At 33.3% G+C, this 22,243-nt stretch overlaps 1 protein-coding gene and 1 long non-coding RNA gene across 2 annotated transcripts in view; both read right to left on the minus strand.

The window, feature by feature from the left end:
- On the minus strand, window positions 1-12,959 carry LOC106107966. Its single transcript, XR_001225894.1, has 3 exons — window positions 12,792-12,959; window positions 2,802-3,021; window positions 1-24 (listed from the first exon to the last, which is right to left on the minus strand). It is a non-coding gene; the product is annotated as an uncharacterized LOC106107966 (long non-coding RNA).
- A 9,201-nt stretch (window positions 12,960-22,160) lies between these two features.
- The window catches only part of LOC106107816, a 78,940-nt gene continuing 78,857 nt past the window's right edge, over window positions 22,161-22,243 (minus strand). The window contains exon 5 of the mRNA XM_013288820.1: window positions 22,161-22,227. Within this exon, the coding sequence (XP_013144274.1) occupies window positions 22,161-22,227 (67 nt within the window). The remainder of the gene's footprint in view (window positions 22,228-22,243) is intronic.

A 22,243-nucleotide genomic window follows, 5' to 3' on the forward strand; every position in this document is an offset into this window, starting at 1 on the left:
GACGTCTGAAGCACCGACACTTGCCTGTAGACAATATTCATATGAGTAATTTTATAAGAATAGCAACACTGGGCCTTGGAGATGCCAAGAGATAGCCTCCAGGAGCGAATGGGGGTGAATTAGCACCTCTACCGTTTGTGTATAAATTAATTACGTAATAAACTTGAAATTTTTCAAAACCTTACACGTAAAAAACTACAATCTTTTCTTACATCTCTACAAATTAATAAGTTAAAACTAAGAGCTTGTAAAATCCTCGCACACCTGACTTGTAATGCAGTGACAGTCAATTGTTTGATGCTGAAATATTGCTATTTACGAAACGTCGTGTTGACTAAAACTCAGGAAGGATCACATTTTTATGCGGCCGGTATCCGGTCATTGTGAAAAGTGCGTGGAATTTCATACTTCAAATACGCAGGTAGGTGTATAAAAATTAAATAAATAAAAATGTTTTTGTTTTATGATAGAAATATTGAAAAGCCCGGGAAATGTACAACAAAAAGGTTCGTCTGTTTATTTAAATTTTGTTACAGTAGTACCTCGATAACTTAAAAATCTCTATAACTTCAAAAAATAATATGTTCCTTTCCCATCAGAGCCTAAAACCTCTACAATATAGACCCTTGATAACTTAAAACCTCTATAACTTAAAATATTTTGTGTTTCCCTTGGACTTTAACTTATCGAGGTTCTACTGTATTTCTTTTTTTTTCATTAATTTCATTAATAAATAAAATTAAACGTTACGATTAAAATTCAGTAACATGTATTATACAAAATTAACACCATAAAAGCTCTATCGGAGATTGTTTGAGGTTTTATCGCTTCAAAATTATAGGATCGGTCTAAAAGTTACGCTATTTGCCGTAAGATGGCGTTATTTTACATTGTCTTCCGTCAAGGTGGTACCATTATAGAATACTGGTTTTGTGATATTAATAGAACTTGTCCCTTCAAGTTATAGTTCCACCCCGCATATTCAGAACTTTCTTATGTCTATGCTTACCAAAGGTATTGTCATTTCGGACATAATTATGTAATTATTACCTTACTGGCATTAATAATAATAACATTAATATCTCTCAAAATACGAGAAAAAGTGAATTTATGTAAATTCCTCAACCTCACTAAGAAACGAAAATTTTTATACTTTACATAAATGTATAAAATCCACACAAAATATCCAATTCTCAGTTACATCCACAATAACAAAACGACATATCAATTAAATGAAAACTTTTAAGCTCGTGTTAGCTTTTCCCGCGTCACACGTTCGACGTTCGGTAACAGTTCGTTCGAGCTTCCGAAGCTTCGGAAATGGAAGCTGTCGATTCTGACACGTGACTTCACGACACATTACATATTCCACGAACGTTCGCCGCAATTGGAAATAGATTGAAATCTACGGTCATGTTATGTTTGTAAAAATAACAGAAACGTATTACAATTGATATTCTATTATAGAAATGCTTATTAACTTAACTACTGACTAGAATATGAATGATTTTTGTATTATTCCCAACCGTCACCCCGCTCTGTCCCCACGTGGAGACACATGAGAATAAAAAGTTTCATCCGTCCAACCTTTTGCAACGAGGGGATGGTTGGAACTTATTTTATTTCATAACCGTTACATCTGTTGATTTATTGGTGATAGTGGGACTAGAAGGTGGGACGGATGAAACTTTTTATTCTTACGTGAGAACATAGCGTGGTGACGGTTGGGAATAATACTGATTTTGTATTATCTACAGCCTCTTACGGTCGGATACTGAAACGATTTTTTCGCTCTTCGTAAGCGTCAGACAGTTAGTCAAAATTTTAATGGAATATGAACTTCAGTATTCGACCAATGAAGTAATTGATCTTCTACGACAAGGCTTTCTAATGGTCAAGATGATATAAAAACAATAATATGGGAAAGGACCATATTAGTAGTCATTTAATTAAAGTCTACAGTAAAGATAGACAAAAACTATCGGACAAGTCATATTCCTTCGTTCCCACAATTAGTAAATCAAAATACTTACATGTACCACGTTTTAAGTCAGCCTTAGAAGGCGATACCAATATTGTTTATGGACTTGTACGTTGTAAGGGGATCAAAGATTGCATGAACATTATACTCGCTTTTACGATAACAATCGATATAAAACTAAGGCAGTTTATAGCTTGCCCGTGTGAGTGGACTAGCATGTACCAAATACTGAACAAAGAACGCTCGTGTTACCGTCAAATTAAGTGTGAAATTTCTACAGGAGAAAATAGGTCTTGTTAAAAATGTACCATGTAATTAAACAACGTTCGGTATTGCATCACGATTGTTTGCCGTTTTAGATTTTTTTGTAAAGGAATCACTCACATTTTTGACTAAACTAAGGCACGATTTTTTAACGATTGTCAATTGTTTCGCAGCCTATTAACTAGTTAATTCAACTATTTAGTTTTATAACTAAAAATCAAGTAGTGTGCGCACCTCCATACAAGCTGATATGAATCACAGCGAGACTAAACAGTTGTGCGATATTTTAGTTTTAACTTGGAACTTAATGGCTATACAGTAACATATCTAAGTGTGAAAGAGCAGTACGACAATATAATTTATTAATAGTACTGGATTTAACATAAAAAAAAACTATTTTCTTACAATTCATCAATTTATTCCTAATGTAAACGAATCCTTATCTGTCTAATGTAAACATTTACAATAGTATCCAAAAATGTAAACTTGTAAAAAATATAATTAAGCAGATTTCAAAATCCTCAGACCAAAGAAGTTTATAGTTTACCATTCGTACCTTCTGACTTCAGGCGAGGTTGGCAGGCTCCTTGATTTCCTGCTCTTCCCGTGGCGGGAGTGCCCTTGTCCCGAGTTCGTATTACCCATCCCTTAACGCACTTAACTGTTCGTACCACAACAATGAAGTCTTAACGAAAACATTTCCCTTTTATTGTTCGACTTGTAGTATTTTTTGCACATTTCACAATAAAATGTTTTAATATAGGAACACTGCATGACTGTAAGATTACCACCAAGTTAGGCATTAAGAAATCGAATAATATAATAACTAATAGAATTAATATAATAATAACTAATAGAATTTTGAAAAGAAAGGTTATGTTTAATCGATGTAGAGGCGAAGAATTATATTCGTCTTCCACTTAGTTAGTAAATTTGGACCATACGAGCTATTTTGCAAGTATGTCTGATAATTTTTTGATAATAATATACTGAGCGACAAAAGACATTTCATCAAAATGGATAGGAAATAAATGTCCTCGACTGTAGCTATTTTATTTAGTTCTAAAATATTACTTGCAAGATTTATGTTACGGGGTGATAAAAAAACAAAATCATAAAATGAATAAGTAGTACAGTGAGTTAGTTATAGCTAGACTGTTGCGTAGGTAGGATTAGATTCCACCGATTGTGTCCATACTCGGCGTTAGACGGAACCCGCAAATGCCAACTCTAAGCATCGCTCGAATATCAAGGGTCGCTAGATTGTATCCGTTGCATTGCTCTACCGAGTTGCTTTTACAATGAAATAATTTATTACAAACTAACAATGTTCATCTTACTATCTCACTTGTTACTAATAAATACATTGCAAAAATAGTATGTTTGGATGGATGTTTGTAGAAGGTAACTCCTAAGCCGATCTCCAGGAACTTTGACAAATATGTAGAGCACAAACTGAACGATACTACAATACTAAATAACTTTTTAATTCGCGGACGGAGTCGAGTACAACAGCTAGTTTAAGGTAAAATAAATAAACTTTTACGAAACGTGATCAAGCGTCTACTAATTAGATTGCAATTTTATACTATAAAAAACAATCGAATTGAGATTCTATTCTTCAGCACTCAGAGACCTAATTGTTAACAGAATCCTTAGTTTGTACTCCTTATATTAAACTCCTAGGATCCTTAGTGACAATTTTAAGTGCAGCAGTTACAAGTTACAGTTACTATATAAATTAGCCGTGTTATAATTTATATAGTATAATGTCTCACGAAAGTTTTAATTAAGTTACAGTTACTTCAGATATTAGTTAATACTTGATTGTACCACTGTTACCCTATAATAGTATTGCCATTAAGCTATGTCTCTATTATCAATTTGATTGATCAAATGTTATCAACAATTGAATGTAATAGCTTAGAAAGGGGGAACTCGAACGATTAGTTATTGTATAGTCATTTGACAAAGGACAATGGAGAGAAAAAAAGCGTAATTACCGACGCACACACGACATAGAGTTCATTGCCCTTTGAACATATTGTTTTCGAGATATCAATTGACAAAATAAAACCAACACTAGTGTTTGTGGAATGGATCAGTAAACGTATTATCGGTTGAATCCAGTGTACACACGGCTTTATTGGCCGTGCTCGAGCGAACTGCGGTTTAAATTCATTATCTGAATTATCACATTGCTGCAGTCCTGTTTAGCAGAGCGCGGGCTGTCCACACGGACTATTATACACATAAAATTTATTTTATATTGTAAAATGATGAAATAGTCTAATCATTATGTACATTTGTAAAGAGTATCGCAATTTAAATTTAACTATTTGTGTCATGTATGTAGAATACAATTGAAATCGTATTTTCTAATAATATTTTAGGATACCTTTTGTTTATGGACTTGCCAATCATTTTATGACAATACTCGTAATCATAAATATTTTGATCAAGAAAGTACGCAAAGAATCTGCACTTTCAATATCTAATTTATGTGTTACTTTAACCTTTTACAAAATAAAGACTTTTGATTTTAGCATATTATAACCTAGAATACTATACAAATATTGCTCAAATTGAATGCTTGACTATTTATCACTTTAACTATCAACATATTGAATAATAGGTAATAAATTGAGGACACATCATAAGCTATAAATATTCATCCTCAGTTAAGTTACACGCAACTTTATTAGAACTTATAAATAGTACGAAATAAAGACGCGTTTGTATCTATTTATTATGCTGTTTTCGACTAAAATTTAAGGACAAGATAACTGATTTGGTTTTAAGTAATGTACTACTTTAAGAACCAATAAGTAACCCCATTTATCGTAATTTTAATAATGCATTAAATGCTTTTCAAGGATTACATAATTTCACACTAAACTTATGTACGTCGAATTTTATTTTAAAAATAAATAACAAAACACTAACGCATCGTTAAAATAAAAAACATTCGATAACTCGCTTCGACCGAGCACCATTTCGAAGTACAGTGATAACTAAAGGTATAAATGCATCTAAATAATTCATGAGAGCTTCACCTAAGAACCGACACCTACGCAAGTATCTACAACATGACAATGGATATCGTTTAAAACGATCTAAGACCACTCGTGAGATGTCAAATGTCACGCGTGAGGGTTAAATCTAGATGCCTTTGTGATTCATTGCGTTTCTACCGGATTTAAATTTCGAACGGCTTGCGGTTTTGTTTGGACGATGACGTCATTGAACGGTAATACATTTAGCGAGTCTTCCGGAAACCAAGGTATGCCGTCAAATTCTTTCCTTGATTTAAAACCTAACTAATTAAAAGAAATAAACGTTACGACAAAATCAAATCGAAGTCATCAACTACGTATGTATTCCTAAAAGTAAATTTGTACCTAGCAACGCTTGAACAAAGAGTGCTCTATACATAGCTCTCTGGGTTACAAAATGGTCATAAGCTTTGAACTGTAGTCGAACAGAAACAGTTTCGTGGAAACCGGCGCTGTCCGTGGCCATGTTTATGTTAATTCATTCACGTAGCTGTCGATTGTTGATATTTTTGTACGCATCTTCATTTGCATTGCAATAGATCATAGATATTTAACGTATAAACTTTTATTATCATATCAGGATATTTAAGTAAATTTAAAGTCACTGAGTTACTTAGCAGTCACTAAGAAGTCTTGTCTTCGCCAAGAAATTTAGAATTAGGATTACCGAATACAGTTTTACTTAGAAAAAACAAATTGTATTTTTAAATGTATTAAATGCCTAGTTGCCGGTGTTAAATAATAGACATATTTAGAAAACAAACCCCGTATGTAAAAGTGATGTGATACGGTACTTAAAATGAAGAGATAGTTAAATTTAAAAGACACAAATTATAGGATCGAGAAAGATTACCAGTCGTATATAATCAGAGAGCATTAAACGACAAGTTTATAATGACCAAGCTTTGGAAATGACGCTTGTAGTGCTTTGTAGGAAGTCTTAGAATTTCTAGCAATAAACAAGTCAAGTCCAAGGTAACCGCAGCGCGGTTGGCGACAGATTTATGTCGCGTTGTCAATGCCTCCCGTTAAGACCAGAGATATTAACATAAGGAACGTTTTGATCGCTTTAATGAGCGATTGATACGAACAAATGGACATTGTTTACTTACTCTGAATGTGATAGTTTAACTTTGTAGCGTATAGTGTGGATGATTGTACTAATCCAATGATTCTCAAAGTGATGTAATCATCTAAAAGGATTTCTTAGTACACCGGTTTCGTGTACTATTGTGGGAAATGAAGCTGAACGTTCACAAGTGGAAGAAATGGAAGAGCGTCTAGTTCGCCGAATTCAATAAAAGTTTGGGAATCTCTGCCTTTCGTTCATTTATTATTCATCTTTTAAAATATAGGACATATTTCTGAAAATAACGTAAACGGACAATGGACTTGCATTCATTATGTTCGTAATTTTCTGCCTGATTACTTGTACATCTTCAGATATTTCAATAATCTCTTGTATAATTAATTATACAGTTACCTTAACGTTTTTAATACCATATTTCATTAAAGATCGGAACACGATAGGGAAACATTGACAGCGACATGGATTATACATTTTTAAAATCCTTAACTGGTTTGTTCACGTTCCTTCACCACTGAGTCACAAGAACAAGGCGTCAGATATAATCTAGATAGTTATTTTTGTTATTTACTCTTGACAGTAATCTCCTCTGATAAGATTGCAAACAATGAACGAGATTAAGATGGAAAAAATATCAAAAAAACGCTCTTTGTAATTCGTTAAAAGGCCGAATCTTTGAAATAAATTACAAACTTATTAAAAATCCACTAAATATATTACATCAATTCATATCGATCAGTGTAAAAGCATATATATTTTATCATATCACCCCTCATGTTTCATTTATTCAATAACTTTTATTCTACGATTTTTATTTACGATTTTAGTATGACTACATTTTTAAATCCATTAAAAACATAATCTAAAAGATAAATACACTTTTTAGGTTTATTTTGCTCACAGTTTCAGCGAAAACGCAAAGCTTGCTCGCATAAAAGCAAATTAATTAAGCCCATACAATAGTCGGCTATAAACGGGGTGTTTGTGCAACAGGGAGGCGCGAGGAGAATGGACGCTGGGAATTATCGGCACAAGTTAGAGGAAATTAGCGACTCTGGAATAAACTTTACAATGTTTGTACAAGTTTACTGCGATAAAACGAATACAGTACTGTTTTTAAACTGAAACGAATGTAAAGTTTATTAACGCTTTTAATTTATTACAAGAGAGTAGACGCCTACAATCAGTAGCGGCTTGTAGTTTTACATTTGGCTTGTGTACATTTTACGGAGTAAAAGGAAACTGTTTTATTAATAATGGATTGCCACAGATCAATCAGGAATAAGAAAACAGTCAACTTTTACAAATTATATGACTATCGGTTCACGATATTCTTAAAATTTTGGTTCAAGACTATCCAAACCTTAGCAAAGAAAATAATATCTGTTAGTTTTGTAGAAGTCACATTCTTTATCTTTTATTTCAATTTAGAACTCCACAGTTAAAGTAGCATTAAAAAGATTTATGATATACGCGTTCACTTCTTACTTGCGCCACTCATTACGCAGCGCATTGTCCCTGTCCCGTAAATAACAATAATAAAGGCTATTGTATGAAAGTTCACCTGCGAAAAATCTTGAATCTTCCTTTAGAAATGAAATGCAAATAAAATTCAGCTACTAGAAATAATGTGAATGGAGTGTTTCGTTTTCGTTTTTTCTTTATAAGCTAATCATAATTTCAATTGATGTACATATTTATAAATTTCAAACAGTACACCGATTTTTTTTTAATTTCAAGGATTCTCTTAATCAAAAATCACAACAGTAAGATTTATGCATAGTTTATAGCGGAAACAGCGTAAATAAAACTTACTTACATAACTTACATTTCAACAAAACCACCTCGAAATGGTCATGTAATCCCATAAAGCTCGCAAAGCTTAAAGCTTTAGAATGTGTAGCAAATGCTGTGTAACATTCGATATATTTTCATTAACGTCGGCATACGATACCTGCGGCTAGGGAAGTGCGAACTCATGACATTAAGTCAGATTTATCACTCACTCCCCCTTCCTTTGCACATTCAAGACGAACACTGCAAAGTCTTAAAATATTATCTGTCAAAAGTGAGGAATTCTGCTGCAGTTTTCTGAATGAGGGGAAGTAAAACTGTCGACTACACATAGTGTAGTAGTATCCAAAATTACACATCAATTTTTTATAAGAGCGACGAGTACACTGGCTAAGGACTCCTATGAACATCGGCAATACTAGAGAAAAATAAATGCGTTGTCAGACTTTAAGGAAATGGATGCTCACTTCTTGAAGAACTTAAAATCGTACTAGTTTTTGGAACATAATTTTTACTTTTACATAATTTGAATAAAGTTTGAGAGCACTCAGTTATAAAAAAACGGAGCTACACATGAGTAGAAAATAACTCTGTGATTAACTACGCGTGAATGGTGCCTCTTACCGTCATATCTCAGATCTAATGAAACGCATCAATAACAAGTTTAATTTAAAATACATTTGACGAAAGCGTAATCCTAACGAAGAGCTCGTCAGTGAATAGTTAAATTATTTAACTGTCGTAGTTAAGTCAAGACTTAACCAAAGGGTTTAAATTCGATTTACTACGAGAGAAAATAGTTTTATTCTAATAATATTTATGAAAGTATAACTTATAAAATCAGGAAATAGACATTTTAGGTTAATTATAACTAGTTACTTTCACATAACTTTTCTTAAATAACTTGCTATTACAAACTTCCTATACTTGTTAATTTAAAATATATTCAATTACCCGATATTCGTTTATCTTTAAGTCATAAATTGATATTCCAAGACAGTTCAAACAAATGAAAATCAATAACATAAAGTCAATATTATCAGTACTTATCAAGTCCAAAGGCAGTCTATTAATGTACAAAGCTTTGCCGCGATGCAATCGTATTGAGATAGCACTGTATTCAATAATTTAGATTAGTGGATTCGATAATACGTCACTATTCCAATGAACCCAAGATTAAATAAAACACAATCATTAACGTTAGTGTAAGTTGCGTATGCAATTATGGACATGCCTTCCGTTCGTTCTCGGACGATCGTGGCTAAACTACGTAGGTGTTGAAATAAAAAAAAATAATTGCTTGCAATAATTTCATTAACTTGGAAGTATTCGTGTACCGAAATAATAAAAGGGCTCCAAACAATTCACAATATCCTAAACGGCTCTCGATCTTTTAATGTTTTGGGAGATATCGATTATTTCATGTGAACTATTGTTGTGCCCAACAAACGGGGGTGTACGATCTCTTGGGGTAGCCACCCTATGCCTCCCCCTCGACGTCCACGTTTCGACAAACTGTAACAATACTGACGAAGCGACGTTACGACTGGGTAGGTTTTTTGTTACGTTTAAAATGTTACAATTCTACCCTAATTTTCATAGTGTGACCAACTTATTTGGCCCGGTGATAAACGATGATACCACGGGAGTTTCGTGAGAAACTATGTAAAATGTGCTTAGAAATAGAATAATATGCAAATTTAGACAAGTCCAGGTTCCTGAGACGTTTTGATATTGTCACGTTTGTCAGCCATCGTAATTCGTGATTCAGTTTGTTAAGCACACCGGGTCAATCAAATTTGTCAGTCTATACTTTAATGCCGAAAGTTCGGCTCAGTGAGACATGTTTACTTCTGTAAAGTGGCACGCGAGCCGACTTTAAATGTTCCGAATGTGTACCGTACGCATTTAATGTTTCGTTTACCAAGTCCTGTTACTTTTAGAACTTTATAACTGACGCTTGTACTTATTTAACCTGAGTGCTGATTTATGGATACCCTTAATTTCATATTCATTGTTCTTAAGAACTGTAAAGAAGATTATATTATTATATTGCTGGTATGCTAAAAGCAGGAGCATGTATCAGTGAAGAGTGTGTTTGTAGCATGTTTAATGAATAAAGTTGAATAAAACCTCTTTGATTTGATGATAATAATGTTTTGTTGCACTTAATTTCTGTGTTAATTAAATTGAAAGTTATATGACTGATTTGATTTTTATAACAGTGTTTATACTGAAGGTAGCTTTAAATTCGATTACGGATATCGCTTCTAGATTTTCCGAAAAAAAAAAACAGTTAATATAACAATTCCTGTAACGAGATCTTTAATTTAAAATTGTATGCGATTTTACAACCTATATCGACATTTTTATCACATTTAAATGACCTAACATTCCTTTCGAACGGTTGTTGGAATGAAAATAATAAAATGAATGTTCAAAGAAAAAGTACAGTCGAGGACGTTAATTTCCTACCCATTTTGTTGAAATGTCGTGTACACTCGCATTGCATTTTAGTCAAAAAGTCAACAAAATACGCTCTAAGATCGCTTATTTACTGGATATTCGATCCTGAGTGGGAAGGGAATTGAATTCTTTGGATATTGTTTTGCGAGTCTTATTTGTGAATTTACAGTGAGTGGGTTTGCGTTGCGCGGTACTGCAGTGTTCGCACACATGCACGTTCCTTTCCTCAAACTGGTTTACTTGCGATAAATGTGTACAATACTCTTAACAAAGTATTGAAATCTCAAATTCCAATCTTTTTTTGTAATTTTATTTATAAATAACACAAGAATGCTTTTGAATATTATCGAAAGACAATGTTTATTTCGTTATTTTTTCCTGAATTAATATTAAAATTCTTGGTTAAATTGTAGATTTATACAACAAATCAAAGCTCAAGCAAATGTTATATAATAGTAAAACTTAAAAGCTTCTTTAAAACACGTAATGAACGAATGAAACTTACAAGTTGTAAGTTTTTGAAGAATCAACTTTTAAGTTGATATTTAAATCAATTTGGAAATAGGTTAAACTTGTTAGGCAAACATTTTATGTAAATAAGCCATGAATTATGTAGTTTACTCGTTATAACTTAGAACATTTTAATTTTATTGTTTCAAGAAAATTCATATAGAATTAGAACTATTTAGAAATATAATGTAAATGCTAGCGTAGTTAAATTGCTATTGGTTAGTGTCCTAAAAGTTTTAAAAGCAAAAAAATATCTTTTCCATCTACATTTAATTCAAATAAGAGATAAAACAAATGGAATAACTGCAACATCCTTTGTATAGAAACGTTCTAAATTTTTACATTCCAGATATAAAAAGTCGTCGTATCGTTGAAAACTCGACAAAACAAATAAAAATCGCTCGCCCACAAACACATAGGTTTTGTTATTGTTGACTACGAATGTAGCTAAAATTGTTATTTATTTATGTGACAAAAAGTTTAGGAGCCGTATTTGGTTAGCTCAGCTAAAAACAGCTACGCTTTAACAACGAATGAAATATATTAAATAGAATTGGAAAATAACTAATAAGAAGGATTTAAGTGAAAGCAGAATACTATAATTAAAATAAAACAAAAGACGATCTTGTACTATCAAATTAAAAGTTAATTTAAAAAATTAGAACTTGATTAAAGTAATCTATTCCACAATCAAGCCTCTATGTTAAAGGCGTTTTTCTATTAGTCGATTTATTTATAATTGAAAACGATTTATCCCTGTTGCAAGACCAGTCTAGGTGTAACGTGGGCAGGACGAGATAGCCCGGTCCAGTCGACGCCAATAATAAAACGAAACGCTTGTCGTAAGTCACTTCGCTTTAGGTACAGCGATTGCGAATGGACAGGAGAGCAAAACAATCGCCTCACGGACTCAGTACGGCCAGTATCAGCACAAGCGCAACTAGTCAGGAGAACTGAACTTTTGGTACAGCGTTTGAGCATTATGCATAATTAACAATAGTCTTTTAAATATCGTGAATAATGTAATATCTTATAAACAAATATTTGCGTGAATTTAAATGAAAAAAATTATTGAATTTCTAGTAAGAAACATAGCCTATTTACTAATTATATTATTGACTTAGTTATAGGCTAGCTTTCTAATACTAAAAGATTTTTCAAACCGGTTCAGGAGTTTATAAGTTAATTTATAACAAACAGAATTACACAAAAATAAACTAATCTTTAATCTATATAACTAAAGGTCAAATTTAAACATATTAAGAATATTAAACTTGAAAATAAAAACCGTTAACAATATTCGCCTATATTGGAAAAAACCTTCAGAATTGAAAAGGCACTAGCTGAAGATACGGTAAAGATTGAAACTTATCAAATAAGAAAATCAAAAGGAACTCGTAGATCACAGGTACATTCTAAGAAGCAATTAAGTATAAACTTTGGTTTATATCACGAGTGAGAGTAAACCAAACATGAATCACACGAACAAACGCGTAAACAAAACGAATAGAGACTCGGAATTAACTCCAAACACGGCATTAAAATAAACATCAAAAACGGATCTTTCGTTGCGTCCACTTAGACAACTGATAGAGCACGATCCGAGGCTATAAATACATAGAGCTTTGCACACCATAAACAATAATCCTAAGCACGATTTGTCACAGAGCGCGCAACTTTCAGACACGATGTGTTCGCGCACGACGCGAGACGCACAGAGCACGTGCGCGCGCGGGCATCGCAGCCGCACGATAGACACAGTCGACGAAAGAGGGCCTTCGCCCCTTCCGAAACCGTGATCGCGCCGGGATGCAGCGAATGCTAATGCTATAGTGGGTGAGTATGAAAAACTTGCGGCACGGGTGCCATCTGCGACGGGGAGGAGCCCTTGCATTAGCGGCATGACATTATGCACTCACAGAAGGGTTCGCGGCTTATCTTGTTAAATCACCTCCGCCCTCGACCCGTCTGCGGTGACATAATACACAGAATATAGCGAACTTCCTATCTCTACCTCCTCATTTAAATTTTTCACAAGTGTTGTTAAAATCGTGTCTTGACGAATAAAATTATTTAGCCATATTTTTAATTGGACAACAACGACGAAATAAAACGCCAAACAGTATAATCTAAGTACGGCAATATTTCAAGATATAAACCAGGCTATCAAGAACACATACATTTATTTTAAATAATAAAGTACATGTACAAGTTCATTGTTACATGTTGCATAGTAATATTAACGCATTATAATGTGAGGGTGCGCGTCCCACTCCTTGCCTCACTATGAATTCATAGTTATCGATAATGACAGCAATATCTATCGCGAACGGACAACTGTTTATTATCCAAATAACGATCGATATTTCAAAGCGAGTGAAATAGTTTAAGCCCAATTTAATACAGATAGTGAACAATCATTTTGAGCAAATGTTAATTTGGAATCGTAAGTTGTTATTGCAAAACAATTGTTAGTAAATAATAGTTGTTAAGTAGTCTGTGTTCGGCATCGGTTAAGTTTTGTTCAGCAATCGATTCTGTTTTATTTGTATTACGCTAAAGTTATTCATTTATCCTAAAAAAAGCTTTGCCTCATTGCATTGTAGAACAACTTCGTACTTTAAAGTTGTTTTATTTTAATTCCACACATACAAGTTTAGATACACTAAAGCTTTTTACCTCGCACTGAATTTACACTGAACGCATGGTTGAATATTTTAAAAAGTTTTAAAAGCGTCACAATTATTATTTTAATATCGAAACTTTTATAAAAAAGGACGTATAGGTAAACAACCAAAAGATAACATTTATGTACTTAAAGTAAGTAATTTAACATCGTTTAATTTATTTCAATACTATTCGTTAGATCTTATCTATTAAAAGAACAAAAGAGCTTGTAATATGTTTATTTAACCGAATATTCTAATGTAGACAATGCGGAAATGCGTTATCAGAACAAACTAATTCCCCTACAGCTTGTTAAAACCAACTATTCGTGGAACGTCTAAAAGTATCCGGAGATTTATTACTGCACATTCGAATATTACACACAAAGGTGTGTGTGCGAGCAATTTACATACATATGTACGTAAATATACGTTTAACACAAATTATTTTGAAGCTTTCGTAGGCTGTCATAAAATATAAGCGACGCATCAATTTGCAGAGCACTTTGTAATCTACTATACGCTTTTGATACATTGTGGTTAAAGTATTCATCATGTTTACATACATTCGTATCTTTTTTATATATATGAAAGGGAAATAAACGAACGGTGAGAACACAGAGGTGATCAACGATGTCCATGGATATCCACAATAGAATTACAGATGCTTTGCCGGCTTTTCTGGACGGTAGTCTCGCTTCTTGAAGGACCCTAAGTCATAAGTTTGGAAATACAACCGAGGACAGACCGTTTCACAACGCGGCTATGTGAAGTAGTAAGTTTTGCGAGAATCTCATAGTTATGGAATGCCAGCCATCGAGATGAAGAGAATGGTACTTAGAAGTTTATCTTGTCGTCCGAAGACGAATATGGGTAGCAGGAATTGAAATCGCAATCTTAGTACTATTGGAAATGGTAATTGATCAAATATACTATATCGTACAAATCTTTCCCTATATAAGCCATTCTTATAGTAGTTTTCTTTGTGACTTTTTTTCTATCTCCCTGTTTACTGTAAGTACAGAAGGCTCATATTTGTCGTAAATTTATCCAAGATGTTGACAGAGTTACGCTTGAATTGTGTAATAATAATTCGGTTTAGAAACAACTTTTGTTCAGTAAGCGCGCAGGATTAAACGAAGCATTGGACTTATAATACGTAATTTACGAGGACATAAAGAGGTGCAGTTTAATAAGTGGAATTTGAACGGGGGACCGTTGCCCACAGTCAGACGATCGTAAAACGTTCGTGTTATAGTAAAGTTTCCTTTACAAAAAGTCGAGTACTCAAAGTACTGTGCACGGAATTATGCCCTCTAATGTATTGCTTTACTATCAAATTAGTGGTACAAGTATTGTATTTATGGCCTAGATATGTTTTTAATAAGGCTTGAAATTATTATTAAAACAAGTTTAAGGAACTTTTGTTGTTTCTAGATGGTTCTATATTATATAGATTAACATTTTCCGCGGTCACTTCCGAAAGTTGTTAACCCATTTTCGTTATGGGCGTTTTGTTTAGGAAATTAATACTCCAGGTTAGGTCTTGGAATTGGGCCGAGGTAATAGATTTAAACGATAAGCCGATAATACTTTTTAGTATGTTATTATTTTTTATTTCTTCATTTTCTGTACTTTACTGCGGTTTGAGGTGAATTTTTATGTCAATTAACATAGTTCCAAGAAAGTGTTATTTTTATATCTCTGATGTTATTTATAAAGTATATTGAATATGATCAATTTAATTTTAATATAAAAAAAACTCATTAGTTTGTTAAAAATACATGCAAAAAATACAAGTTGTGAATGTACAGTCGTGTGTGTGGTCGTAAAGTGGCACAATCATGTTGTTTACTTCCACGTCGACCTTTTCATTCCATTCACTTTGACCACCCGTCGTTTCAGTTGTACACAAAATATGTCTTTATATTTATACAAATTAAAGTAATATATGTAAACATATCTTTACAATATACATGATTTACTAACACTATTTGTAAATTTATAAAGATAAAAACTTAAAATCAGCAGAAGATGATTCAAGTGATATTATACTCGTCAAAATAGCTTTAGTCGTTAAGGCTTTAACCCGTCCAATGAATTTTACATACATATGTGGGATATGTAGATATAAATAAATACTCAAAAAATACTGCCACCTTTTGAGTCAGATAAAAATTAATAATAAGCTGAGTAATCTTTTTACAATCCAGGAATTATTTCAAAATGTATATTCTTGTTTTATCTTACAGATGTAATGTGATCAATCGAATATTTATTAGTAGCTTTTGCCCGCGACTCCGTCTGGGTGAAATTAAAAAAAAGCAAGTAGCCTATGTGTTCTTCCAGACTATCCTCAACATCTACGCCAAATTTTATCGAGATCCCTTCAGCCGTTCATGCTATAAACTTTAACTAATATCCATCCATCTAAACTTTCGCATTTATAATATTGGTATGATTATCAACATAAAGTATTATTAGAATAGACTCGCAAAGATATTGTAGAAATAGATAGGCAATGGTAGTGTGGGATCCAACGTAAACAAACGACACGCTGAGCCCGCCGCCGGCTGCGTTTGCTCTCAAAACAAGAATATTGCACTCTGATTTCGACGATATTAATTTATGAAAATCCCTGCTATTAAAATGCATGAATGCGTATTCACGATCTGTTAAACTTAGGAAATCTGCAAGCCGTTACATTTGGTCTATTAAATATTTTACAAATGTCGTTAATAAAGGACTAGACCAAGCTATCATACTAATATTATAAATGTGAAAGTTTGGATGGATGGATAGATGGATGGATGGATGGATGTTTGTTAGAGTTTGTAGCCAAAACGGATCTGGATGTAATTTGGCATAGATGTAGTGGATAGTCTGGAAGAACACATAGGCTGCTTTCTTTTGTTTTTATTATTATAATATCACGCGAACGGAGTCGAGGGCGGAGCTAGTATTTAATACAATCACAGATAACACTATTGTATTTTATTGTACAACAATGTAGTAAGACAATGAAATCTATAGGGAATCTTAAGATTATAATCGTGACCCAAATACTGTAATTCTCATTGTGTTACGTTTAAAAGTTTGTTGATTTGGTTGCAAGCCCATCGCAAACCATATTGAAAAATAGGTTAGTGCTAAGACCTAATAGAAATCCATTGGCAAGACAATAAGCATATGTACTTTTGTTGCGGTTACCAACCCTTAACAGCTTGGTTATCGCTTTTGTGGGATAGAATAAATAATAAAATAAATAAAGTGTTAATATCTGTACATGAAATATTGCATAATTTAATTGACCTTTGAAAACCTAACAAACTAGGTTTCTAATTGAATAAGATAATAATTTGCTTTGATAACTATTCTATTCCCTATTTTTAATTGGTCCCCCAACATGTAACTTGAGAGTTATCTAGTTTGGTTATCGGTTGCGGAGACGACAGGCGGAAACATGCTATGCGAGGGGACGAGCCTGTCATCAAAGATATGTTATTATTTACAACTAGAGACCCGCCTCGGCTACGCACGGATACTTGAACCAATCGTTACAATATTACAAGACTAAATTCCACACACAGAAGTCATTACCTTAGCGTTTTTTTTTTTTAATTAGACCTTTAAGTGTCATACATTGGTCAAATATGGTGTCTATCGTTTTTTTTTTCATATTTTACGGTGGCAAACGAGCGAGAGGCCACCAGAATTGCCCGAAAAAGTTAAGGGCCTGCTGCCCATAGACATCCGTACTTACAGATGCGTTGCCTATCTTTAATCAACGGAGAAGGGGTCAGACATAAAAAGTATATACCACTTTCTACGTCTACTTTTCTTATAACAGTGGGAAGGGAAAGTGACTAAAATTCAAACGTTTGTTAATGTTTTATAGACATAAAACATAGATTATTCCAACGTTGCAATATGGCTACGGAATATGATTTATTAAAGAGCATAATGAAGTCGATATCTTAGTACAAAAGCATAGCGCGTGCGCACTAAAACACCTTGAGTCAGACTTTCTCAGTATCTAATTATGACCGTTAATTGTAGAAACATTTCCTGTGTTAGTTCCTGTCTTGTTAATATCAATGTAAGCAGTTTCTAACTATTAATTTGATACGTTAATTTTTTTTTAGCCTATAATTGAACATTCAAATTATTTATTCTAATGTACTTCTTATTACAAGTGAGTTAAGTTAATTAAGTTATTGTAATTCTCTATTTTCGACTTCTTCCTTACAACTAAACTTTTTTTAAAATCGTGACGCAAAGAATGATGACAAAAAATTGAAAATCAATAGCCATTAATATACCAAAGTGGGAAAAATTGCCAAGGCTTTTTTTTTAGAGGAATTAAACCTTTTAATTCTGCAATTCTCTTGACTTTAAATATTGATCTTTTTTTCGTATAGTGATAATTCTCGCTTTAACCAACGTAAGGTAAGAGCATATTGCCCTCCACTCACCACATCGGTGCACGGAACACCTAATTACATGATACAGTTCGTTATCATTGCGGTCATCGGCATGTTTTAATGACATTTAATGATAATTAATCAAACCCAATATACAGCCGGCGTCGGCCGTACAAGGCTCGCCCCGCAAAGGAAAGTGGACCCATTGTGTGAACGTGCTTCACCGGTTGCGAGTAAGAAAAAGTCACGGAATTTTAATACCCACGTCGATTTTGGAGGACCTTGACATTGCTGGAATTGTCCTTGAAGAGCTATCGCTGCGATTTTAGGGAATTCCAAATCTTTTACTATTCATTTATTCAAACTTTTTAAAAAATCAATAAATTGAAATCAACTGGTGTACAAGTACGAAACATCTTGACGGGAATTTCTCGATAGGGGCGCTAAATACACATATCCCATGCTACTCGTAAAAAATAACTGAATTACGATACGAAAATAATTAGATTTCCAGTCAAAGTTCCATGCTTGAGACTCAGAATTTAATAACCAATTACAGTTTTTTCATTACGATGAATAATTATGAATAAATGATTGTATTTTTTAGGTACATGCGGAAGTTTTTTAACAAAGCTCACGTTTAGAGAGGCGCGCCAGCAACACATTCATTGCAGCGTGACAACGAATAACAATAGCTTGTTAGTGTTTTGTCGTGAGTTCGGGAGTCCTGTCGCCGCGTGACATCCTCGTATTGTCTGCGTAATCAGGGAAGCATTGACCGTCAGTCGGGGGTTGGGAGACTACTGTACGTCACTTGTAGATGTGAGTGGGCAAATATTAAGGCCATGATGAGCTGAATATGTTAGAAATCTATACTAATATAATAAAGCGTAAACACACACTTCTTTGTGGCGTAAGATGTCAACAATTACAGCATATTTTTGAATAATTCTGTTTTTGATAAAAACCCCTACACTTACGTCACGCTTTAAGCTATATATTTTCACGCTATTAAATTTAGGGGGTAAATAAATTGCAAAAAACATTCATGTGGGAAAGGGACCATAAACTACTACTAAACTACATAATTAAGGAAGTAAGGTAAAAGTAAGGAATTACGTATGTTAACGGTAATTTTGACATTTTCAATTGAGAATTTGACAAATGTAAAAAAAAGATAAAGTTTTTTTTTTTTTAATTTCAAGCCGCATGGGAACAGCTATTAAGAAAATAATCTGTAAAAACGTTCAATACGTAAAGTCTACTGTTAGTGTTAGAATCACGTCATGTCATTATTAGGAAATAAATTCCCCTGTCTATTCTTGTATAACATAATTACATTTCATTGGAATTTTTGTCCACATTTATCTACACCCTTGGGACACCAATGAGTTTAACTGACTGAACTGACTGTTGGTTTCACATTAACGTTGTATTTAAACAAAATCTTTGGAAGATTCCATTTCATTTGAAAAGCCTATCATCAACTTGTCCTTATCCCTATGGGGGTCGGCACAGTATGTGCTGCTCTTCCATACTTATCTATTAGTGGTCGTATCTGAATACACTCCCTTCTTAATCTTATCCTTTCACATAATATATCCATACTTTCTTCGATCTTCCTCTAGCTTCAATTTAATCTTAATATTTTGCTTCATGTGCCCATCCTTTAAAATTCGAAAAGTCCGAAAAATAATTTTGTTTAGAAAAGAAGTTACGACTTTTACCGTAAGACCCGTCTACATTGTTATCAGTGTTCAGGCTATAAAAAATGTAAACAGATAATGGTAAACAGGCTTGCATTGTCAGTTGTTTTTAATTTAAGCGTAGTCATAAAAATGAACGACGCTTTCATAGCTTCAAAGGACAATGTTTACGTAAATTTGAATGTCATTCATGCTAATAATATGGGATCTAAACAAAATTTTGAACAGTAAAAAACATGGTTTTTTAGTTACAATGGTCCTCGGGAATACATTTTGGATATTAACGGTCTGTTTAACATAATAATGCAAATAAGACGCTTCGAAATTTCTAGAACGCTTCAATCCGATGTTTTTCTTGTTATTCTATAAATATGATTTGACAACGATCGCATATTATATGCGTATTATGAAGATAATACTGCGTAATACTAAGTCGTACATGAAATTGCATCTTTCTCGGAACTTGCGCTCTTTGTTTACTAACATAGATCGTGAGTAAACCCATAATGATGAGCATCATCTCGGCAACTCGCCAATAGAGGGCGCTAACATAAATAGAATGTCGCCGGGCAACACTCGAAGTGCAGTAACTGCAGTAAACGAGAATTATGGCCATCGCGGTGAGCATTTCCGATCTTCCGTTTCAATTTCACTCGCCGCGTTTACGATTGCACTACGATTTGTTAGACAACGTTCAGTCGATCTTGTAGATTTAATTTAGTCGGGTTATAAATCCCTACGAGAGAGGAATAAACTCGGAACGCCTGGCTATTTATAGACAAGTTACTTCAGGGCTTCTACTTTTAGGTCGTTTAAAAGAACAAAAAATATTACATAGGGATGATCCATCGGAATAACATAAATGCTAGTATAATTTTGGTGTTTTTTTTTATAACGACACTTAGTTCATCATTTTTGCTCTTATAGAGTAGTCTATTACTATCTAGTCTATCTACCATCATATTAACAGACTTTTCTTATTCTCCTTGTACAAAAATTCATCTTATTTCAAAGTCATTTTACTAAAAGTGCTAATGTAAGTGTTAAATCTCTGTTTATTCCTAACATAGGAGCGTCAACCCTCCTTATGACTAATTTGTGTGTTCGCGCGGGCGCACGCGCAGCGTCTCTCGTTACGACTCGTTGAGAAATCACGGCAAAGCACTCATTCGCTTATTATTAATGTTTTAATATTAGTTTAGTTGCGCTTCAAAGTAACTCTAACTTGTCAAGATTCCTTTAAGTCGTTTTAGTTGCGACTTCGATTTATCTAAGGTGTTCAGAATTAACGATATTTGTTAGCAAAAGGGTGCAAACGTATGAGAACAAACAATTATGGTATTTGTTCATTACGAATGACAAATAACATTTATTTATTGAAGCAAACACATTATATTTATAAAGACTGAAATTCACTAAAACTTGTTAATGCAGACTAAACTGGATGTTATCAGTACAGGTTTTAGTACTGCGTCCGCTCCAGGCGAGGTTTATAAGACTCCCACTTTTACTATGCTTTTGGGGGGTTGTTAAAAGGCTTATGTCTGATAATTCGCTCAGTATAGCGGCATGTTGGTAACCAACCCAATATATTGCAGAAGTATGTGTTTTTTAATCAACGTAAAATAATTAAAATATAATTTAAAAGTAAAATCTAATTTTTGAGACACTCTAAACTCTAATCTAATCTAACAATTTTTATGTATTCAGCTAATGTTATACTTCAGTTTAGAACAACGAAGACAAAAGAAGTACCACAATGTTAGAAAGGCCATTATTTAGAAGGAAATAAAAGAACTATTATGCGGTTAAAAATAAACTGTTCCAATTCACCCGCAGACTAAACAGATCACGTAGAAAAACAAACAATGGTTTGTTGTTCCTGCAACCCTGTACAGGTCTGCCGACCTTATTAGCATGACAATATAAAAATAATAATAAACATGGATCCAAAGAAAACAAGCATTCCATATTTAATAAATATTTAGTTTCTGTACAATTTTCTTTCATAAAACTTATTTTGGTATTATTTAAGTCACGCGAAACGAAATTAAATTGATTGAAGCTAAGAAAAAAATTAACTACAAAAAACACATTTATTTCGTACAGTTAATTTTAAAATGTATGGTTTTATCTTTATTTTTTGGAATAGCGACATCTAGCAAAACATTTGAGGAACTGAAAAATGTTTGCTTCAGAGTTTGTTTCAGCTATAGCTACTAGATGGCGTTTTACCATTCAATGACAACAAATGCTGATTTCTAAATCTAAATCTAGAAAGTAATAAAC

The sequence above is a fragment of the Papilio polytes genome, unplaced genomic scaffold (genome assembly GCF_000836215.1).
Source record: "Papilio polytes unplaced genomic scaffold, Ppol_1.0 DF821845.1, whole genome shotgun sequence".
Classification (NCBI taxonomy): domain Eukaryota; kingdom Metazoa; phylum Arthropoda; class Insecta; order Lepidoptera; family Papilionidae; genus Papilio; species Papilio polytes.